An 8,612-nucleotide genomic window follows, 5' to 3' on the forward strand; every position below is an offset into this window, starting at 1 on the left:
ATAATTTCGCGTTCAAGCTCATAGGTATGAAATCGCTTTTGTGGAAGCGTCCCCCGGGCACGAATCCGAACTATCTAAGTGTAGATACCAGACATCGAGTGAGAAACCTAAAAAAAGAGTAGAGAAGTTAAAAGTTTACAGTAAGATTCCAGAATGCCCACACTGAAACCACATGTGAGCAGTTGCAACTACTCAGCCAGTCTGCAGATTATTTATTAGTGGTTTTGATAAAAGAAAAGGAAGTAAAGTTTTTTGCTTTGTTTTTCCAGATCAGTAGGGGTATATCTCAGTTTTTGTCCTGTGAAACATAAGGGTATCTTTGAGCCGGGGTCTATCGAAAACAGCCTCTCGATCTGGTAGTGATATGGACTGCGTTCACTTACCCTGCCCAAACCCCACTTGGTGGGACTATACTGGGTATGTTGTTGTTGTTGTCGTTGAAACATAGGGGTATCCTTTTCTCTCTTTCTTTGTTTTTTAAAGAGACGAGTCCAGACCAGCTTGCACGCACCTCAACTATTCCGACCGGTACTTGCTATATACCAAGTAACTCTGTCCACCGACACTCAGCAGATTAAAAGAAATCATCTAATATTTTCACTTTTGTTTCTGCTGAGAACTGAATCGTAGTCTCTCAGCGTTCTATTCACTTCATTGACCAATAGGTCGCACCCCGGCGCCCGGGATCCAAAAGGGGTGACTACTGTTAAAACAATATAGTCATATCAACAAATGCTGACTACTCTTGCCTTTTAGTATCTGCCATTCATGAAATCTGTAGCCAGCATTATTTGTTTAATGACACCACTAATCACTTCTTTATGATTAATTAATAATAATATTCATCGAATGGCGCGACGCCTAATAACATGACAAATTTTCAAATTTATCATAATGCAGATGATTAAAATAAGTTCAAACTTCTATAATGAGAACAAATCCCCAGTTAAGAAGCCCTACAAACAAAATAAAAGTATCCATACCCTTTGACTTTCGCCGGCGTATTTCAACTATCTCATAACAAGGATCCCACAAGTAGGGTCTGGGGAGGGTAGGTTATACGCAGGGTCTGGGGAGGGTAGGCCTTACTCGTCTACCTTTGTGGGGTAGAGAGATTGTTTCTGATCAACAACAATCCAGAAATACATTGTATCTCATAACAAGGATCCCACAAGTAGGGTCTGGGGAGCATAGGATATACGTAGGCCTTACTCGTCTACCAGGGTCTGGGGAGAATAGGATATACGTAGGCCTTACTCGTCTACCTTTGTGGGGTAGAGAGATTGTTTCCGATCAACAACAATCCAGAAAAACATTGTACCTCAAAACTTGGATCATTAAACAAAGCAACAACAACACATCCGATGTAATCCCGGAAGTAGGGTCTGGAGAGGATAGGATATACGCAGGCCTTACTCGTCTACCTTTGCGGGGTAGAGAGATTGTTTTCGATCAACAACAATCCAGAAAAATATCTCAAAACAAGGATCATTAAACAAAGCAACAACAACAACATATCCGATGTAATCCCACAAGTAGGGCCTGGCGAGGATAGGATATACACAGGCCGTAGAGAAATTGTGGGGTAGAGAGATTGTTTCCGATCAACAACAATCCAGAAAAACATTGTATCTCAAAACTTGGATCATTAAACGAAGCAACAACAACAACATATCCAATGTAATCTCACAAGTAGGGTCTGGGGAGGATAGGATATACACAGGCCGTAGAGAAATTGTGGGGTAGAGAGATTATTTCCGATCAACAACAATCCAAAAAAACATTATATCTCAAAACAAGGATCATTAAACAAAGCAACTACAGCATATCCTATTGTAATCTCACAAGTAGGGTCCGGGGAGGATAGGATATACGCAGCCACACACTGGCCTTGCTCGTCTAACATAAGTCTTGGCAGATTAAATTGAATCGATGCAAAGAGAAGAATATAATAAAACTTTGGTATTAAATAAGCAACATGTTACTCATGGCTACTTGTCAAAAAGGAAGACAAAATGTGATTTTCATTGAGAACATAAATTATTGTATACTACGCTAACGCCACCAAGAAACTTATTGAGAAGAGATTTCTCACTCTGATGCGTTAAACACAAGTCCTGAAATACTTGTGACAACTTTGCATTTGGGCCTCGACCACTTGGCCGGACCCAAAAAGTTGGAAGGATACCTTCCCAAAGAATGAAGCAAGCGAAAATCAACCTTTTGAGGTGCACGCTAATCAAGCATAGTCGGGCATTACTTTTTTAAGGAATGTGATTGGCAAGGCTTCGTCGGGGACAACTTCATCAAATGGGACATAATTCCGCTCCTTATCGTAGACATGACATATTGTCAGTATTGTCTTCATTAGACGCCAGTTCCATGAAGCCTCGTTCAAGTACTGTTAAGTGTCAAGAACAAAACGCAATGTTGTCAATAGATATGGAAGATAATTTCGAAACCAAGATGAAATCCACACGTATATGTATGAGGATTGAGTACAAGAAATGAAAGAGTGTTGGACAAAACGGAAGTCATGATACCTTTCCCCAATTCTGTTGGAGAGACTGATGAGCCGCCCGTAAATTATAACTTGGTATTCTGGGGGATATGTGGTGGGGAATATGAACATTGATATCATGACAAAGAATCTCAATCCTGTTGAAATGAAAGAGCAATTATCAGAAAATAAAAAAACGGGACCAAAAACCGAATACTTGTCTAGCATTTTTACTTTTATTACACTCCTGTAATATGTCCTTCTATGGTGTCCTTGTCTTTCTCGGCTTTCTTTCATCCTTGGATAAACGGAAAATGCGAAGGTTGCCACCAACAATGGAGTAGCCAACCGGCAATCCCATTGTAACATAAGCGTTACCTGCTACAACTTCGTCCCAAAATTCAACTATTTTCTAATAACCAAACTTGGTTTCAAGATCTTATGTTGTCGCTATAATTACTCTACTTGAGTGGCATGGACTGCGTACACTCTACCACTCTACCTTGCCTAGACCCACTTTGTAAGAATACATTGGGTATGTTGTTGTCGCTAGAATTAGCTAAATGAATCTCATGGCGAAAAAGCAACTAAGGAGATTTTTCTTCAAATAGTGGTGGTGAGACGGGCTTGTTTTGCGTACCTTGAATATCTCGACTATTCAACCGGATACCTGCATCATCCACTAATGCAGATATCGGCTAACTCTATCCACCAATACTCATGCAGATGGTAATTTACCGTAAATGTACCTAGTTTTTGCCTCAATTAGGATTTCATTTCAACTTCATTGACCTAAAGCCACCCCCCGTTGGATGCAGAGTGGATCAGAGTGGATCTTACTTCTGAGAAAATCTTCCACCGACTAAAGTATTTACAGGTAATTCATACTCCCCTCAACTTCGATTTGTTTTTCTTAGTTTGACTGGGCACCGAGTTTAAGAAAGTAAAGAAAGTATAAAGTACTAAACTGCCCTTTAATCTTGTGGTCTTAAACATGTCGTGTGGGGCGTTGAAATTAAATAGTTGCCAAATCAGGAAAGATGCATTCTTTTTGAAACAACGGAAAGTAAGACGAACAAGTTGAAACGGAGGCAGTACAATATTAGCCAGTAATATCACGAAAGAGGATAAGAGAGATCAATTACCAACTAGGATAGTCACAGTGAACTGTGCCGTTCAGCTGGGCCTGAGCGGCGTTCCACTCATCGGAAACTTTGAAGGGTATGTGGGGCGCCGTATGATGAACCATTGTAAACGTACTCATCTGATTATTTGAATCGAACAAAAATTTATTAGTATATGAAGTTTTCTATAACGTAATTTCAAGAATGAGGTACCCGGAGGTAATCGCAGGAGAGCAGAAACCGTCTTTACCCAGAAATGATAACCCAACCATGGCATTAACCAGAACTTGATCCATCCAACAATCCCCGTCTTCCAGATTATCAATGGCCAGCCAATCGCCATAAAAGCAAAGACGCAACCCAAACTTATTTTCACTTTGTTAATTTCATTTGGTCTGAACTTCTTCAAATTGAAATGACAGAGCCACCTAAATCAAGATTCGAAATAGTAGATATGAATCAAGAAGCTATGAAAAAGCCATCGGAAATAGAAAATATGGTTGTCTGCACAGCGACACGATCAGTTATTATGGTATACCAATGAGCGATAGACATCCAAGGTCTGATGGGGCCGTAACCAAATATAATTGCCTTCCTCAACGCAGGGATTGAATCGAACTCCTCCTTCCAAACAGGCTGCCAAGCTGTGTCTTCGTGCAACCTAGAATCGAGAAAAATGTGAAAGTTAAATTTTTATATATATGAATACTGAGTATAAAGTGCCACAATCTAATATACTAAACTACTGCAAGGGAAGTTTCATCGATGGAGAATAACTTCTATAAGTGGTTGCTTCAATTAACATAACTCGAAAGATCTGGCATTCTACAAGTCGGCAACTACTTTTTTACCACTTTTAGACATGAAGAGCCTTGTTAGGATCAAGCGCTTACCATCAAGCCAAAAGTTACAGCTAATAGAAAGCGCGCAACTTTATTTCTAAACTAAGCCCATCAAGCAAGCGCCATGTTCGATCATGACTCCGACCGGGACCACCCCAGCCCCTTGGAGGCCTTGCCATAGGAAGGATGTTGGAGTTACCCGACAAAGAGTAAATTTGAACATCGATGAAGCTGACTTCCTTTATTTTGAAGCTGTCGACCAAATATATGCCTATTCTCTGACTTTTGTGGGATCAGTTGGCGAAAGTTTATGGGTCGCAAAAGATAGAAAAATGAATCTCGTTTTCCAATATAGGCAACTTTTAAAGGAACGGGGCAGAATTAAATCTATAAACAATGTGAATGAGTGCGGTATTCCTGATTAACCAGCCGGTATTAGCCTTGAAGTTTCCAGCAGAATATCCAAAACATCAAGTAACAGTATACAAAAGAAGACAGACTACATAAGTATCTTCAGAACAGCTAAATACAATGGACTAAGTCGTCGACATTTCACAGATCACACCACAAACAAAGATGTGATTAACTTGAAGAAAATAAACGGACAAGGTCATTTGACTTACATGTTTGTTTTCGCGTGATGCCGATCATGCTTGATCCTCCATGGCTCATAGGGATATATCAACGGCAAAAAGGCCAGAGTTCCAACAATGTCTTCCAATAATTTGTTCTTTGAGAAGGACTTGTGAGCACAATCATGTCCTATTACGAAAAACTTCACAAATAAAACCAAATGAAGAAAGTTAACTTCACAATCATGTCCTATTACGAAAAGCTATGCTGCTCAGACTCTTCAAAAATGTTGACGGGTGCGTGTCGGATACTCCAAAAGTAGTGTATTTTTTGGAGTATCTGGCACAGGTGCGACAACATTTTCTGGACAGTCCGAGCAAAATAGATGGCTAGAACAAATGAAAGAAATATTAAAAAAAAACAATATGGAACTCACCCCAGTAACTGCTGTTCCTGTCCAAGCCCAAGCCAAGGGAAGCAGATACCATGGAGCTTTGGCAATCATAAAGAGCCCCAAAGTGTATGAAGATACTGAGATCAAAACGGACTTCAACGCCTTTCCATCGTCAATCTCGAATACCTAAAACAGTAAACACAATCTAAAATCAAAGTTGCACGACGGATAGCAAGTTACTAATCAATGAAAACAAAATATTATTTCTGCATTGCCCGCGCTATATGGGTCCATTTTTGTCACTCGTTTAACAAAGGAGACTGACTCGACGATATTTCATCACAAGCGACTGGATACTCACTGTGTAGTTTTTTACATAAACAGTACATCTCATTCGAAAGAAGCGTGAGCTACTAATGTACCAACGTCAACCCCCAGATTATATAGGAAACAAACGAACATTTAGATTTTCAAAAATCTTTGTTGGAAGAAATAATAGTACCTTCTTCGGGAGTGTGTCCATAACATCTCTCATCGTGACTTTATCAGGTAGTGGTTCTCCAATTTGTCTAAAACCATATTTTTCACCTAACTGTTTCCTCTCCTCTGCACTTTCTAACGGAGGAGGTGCTATCGGAACTGCAACAGCTTGTACAACATTTTTCTTTCTCGAGTAAATTAAGCAGCCTTTCTGTTTCGAGTTTACCTGAGGTAAACTTTCCCACTTTAAACAATATGCTCCTGTTCATATGTGAAGCTGGTCAGACACAATGCAAAATCCACCCAAGGCATCAAAGAGATTCAACTATTGTTACGGTTTTCGCCATTCCCAAATGGCTTAGAATTAATTTAGGATACTGCTTTTCAATCAATTACTGTTTTTGTATATAACATACGACGTTATTAGCTTGGCTAAAAAAGACGAAAAGACAAAGGCCAAACACATGTACACCCCTTAAACTTGCTCGAAATTCTATTTAGATACTTAAACTTAGCCTTGTACGAATTGAACAAAATATTATATACAATTTCGATCCCTATCAAACACAACAAGCTGAAAACTCATCCCATAAATAAAACACATGTAGTTAATCGTCTGACGTGGAATATTGATATGCCAATTCAATCAATATGACGTGGACAAGTCATAATGATTAACGATTCAAAATTATTTAAAAGGCATAAGAAATTAATCTGCAATTACCATTCAAAGAAGCTACATTTACCTGTTCCATTATCAAGAAACACAAAAAATAGACCCCCACCCACCCATCCACCCACACACAAAAAGAAGCTACATTCAGCTATTCCATTATCAAGAAGCACAAAAAATAGAAACCCCCACCACCCACCCACCCACACACACACAAAGAAGCTACATTTAGCTGTTTCATTATCAAAAAAAGGGCAGCCCGGTGCACTAAAGTTAACGCTATGCGCGGTGTCCGGGGAAGGGCCCCACCACAAGGGTGTATCGTACGCAGCCTTACCTTGCATTTTTGCTAGAGGCTGTTTCCAAGGCTTGAACCCGTGACCTCCTGGTCACATGGCAGCAACTTTACCAGTTACTCCAAGGCTCCCCTTCTGTTTCATTATCAAGAAGCAAAAAATAGAACACCCCCCCCCCCCCCAACCACCACCACACACACACAAAGAAGCTACATTTAGCTGTTCTGTTATCAAGAAGCACAAAAATAGACCCCCTCCCCCCTCCCTCATACACACAAGGAAGCTACATTTAGCTTAGCTGTTCCATTATCAAGAAGCACAAGAAATAGAACCCCCCCCCCCCCAAACACACACAAGAACAACAAAAACATATACAGTGTATTCCCACATAGTGGGTTCTGGGGAGCCTAATGTGTACGCAGTCCATACCACTACCTCAGATGAGGTAGAGAGGTTGTTTCCGATAGACCCCGGCTCAGGACAGATAACAGTATAACAAACAAAAAATATAAAAGCACACAACAAAGTAGGATGGCACACTGCTTGCTAACAGGAAACAAGACAACCACAAGATAATACTATGAACTATCTATTCGCAATCATAGACATCACCAAAACGACCCCAAACACACACAACAACATATCAAGTGTATTCCCACATAGAGGGTTATGGGGAGCGTAACGTGTACGCAGTCCATACCACTACTTCAGATGAAGTAGAGAAGTTGTTTCCGATAGACCCAGGCTCAGGCTCAGGACAGATAACAGTATAACAAACAAAAAACATAAAAGCACACAACAAAGTAGGATGACACACCTAGCTAATACAGGAAACAAGACCACCACAAAAAAATACTATAAACTATTTGTTCGAATTCATAGACATCACCAAATCGACCCCAAACACACACAAAAAAAAAGTTAGCCCAATTCAAGCAACAATGCAGCTCACTAAGAAAATACCAGCAACTTTTATACACATACCTGAAGAACCAATTTGGCCAATTCTAGTACTATGAACTGGTCTTTTCTTGGAAACCTATACATTAAAAACAACAAAAACAAAACATAAACTTCCAACTAAAACTCACCATTACAAGAAAGCAAAAAAAAAAAACATTAAAAAAATGCAAAATTGGGATTGTACCAAGAAGAGGAAACCAGAGTCAGCAACACTACAAGCCATTTGCAGAACAAGAATTCACCAAAAAAACAACCACCCCACTTAGTTTTTATGGCTCTTTAGTCCTTTTCTTGACACCCTTTATCTATTTAACCAATAAAAATTGGTTCTTCGTTATTGAAGATAAAGGGTGTAAGGAGGAAAAAGGACCAAACTACTTATTGAGTTTGAAGTGGTTAGGCTAAGCCTACTAAGGTTGTAACAAATTTCACATGGGGTACTTATAATAGCCAATTCCGACCGCTTAATTACATAAATTTTTAATATTTTATATAATTATTAAAAATTTTAATTTTAAATTTATTGAGATACATAATAAGCTCCTTATACATGCAGTAAGACTATATTTTTTCCTTTGTATACATACATAAATAGCTTCAGATTTTTTTATTTTTTTCAAATTTTAAGGATGTAGATTTATGTAAATATGATAAGTTAAAATTTACACTTATATTATTTTTTTATTATTATAATCCCTCTTCACTCCGTAATCATCTTAATTTATATGACATAATTTAATTTGATACTAAATTTATTGAGCCAAAGT

The 8,612-nt window shown here is 39.0% G+C and overlaps 1 protein-coding gene across 1 annotated transcript; it reads right to left on the bottom strand.

Annotated features, from left to right (window-relative positions):
* Window positions 1-1,949: 1,949 nt before the first annotated feature.
* Window positions 1,950-8,307, bottom strand: LOC107877621 (omega-6 fatty acid desaturase, chloroplastic). The gene is made up of 10 exons (XM_016724316.2): window positions 8,030-8,307; window positions 7,867-7,921; window positions 5,936-6,174; window positions 5,476-5,619; window positions 5,090-5,241; window positions 4,163-4,285; window positions 3,875-4,052; window positions 3,646-3,764; window positions 2,544-2,658; window positions 1,950-2,401 (listed from the first exon to the last, which is right to left on the bottom strand). The coding sequence occupies exons 1-10, from the start codon at window positions 8,066-8,068 to the stop codon at window positions 2,240-2,242; spliced, it is 1,326 nt and encodes a 441-aa protein (XP_016579802.1). The 5' UTR covers window positions 8,069-8,307; the 3' UTR covers window positions 1,950-2,239.
* Between the last annotated feature and the right edge of the window lie 305 nt (window positions 8,308-8,612).

Source organism: Capsicum annuum, chromosome 7, assembly GCF_002878395.1.
Source record: "Capsicum annuum cultivar UCD-10X-F1 chromosome 7, UCD10Xv1.1, whole genome shotgun sequence".
NCBI lineage: Eukaryota > Viridiplantae > Streptophyta > Magnoliopsida > Solanales > Solanaceae > Capsicum > Capsicum annuum.

Bases quoted from the DNA above. Each gene is read 5' to 3' on its own strand.
- LOC107877621 (XM_016724316.2), bottom strand. From the start codon at position 8,068: ATGGCTTGTAGTGTTGCTGACTCTGGTTTCCTCTTCTTG. The intron at 6,175-7,866 runs GTATGTGTATAA...ACATATGAACAG, and splicing joins TGGCCAAATTGGTTCTTCAG to GAGCATATTGTTTAAAGTGG. The intron at 5,620-5,935 runs GTACTATTATTT...TTACTGTTTTAG, and splicing joins TGGACACACTCCCGAAGAAG to GTATTCGAGATTGACGATGG.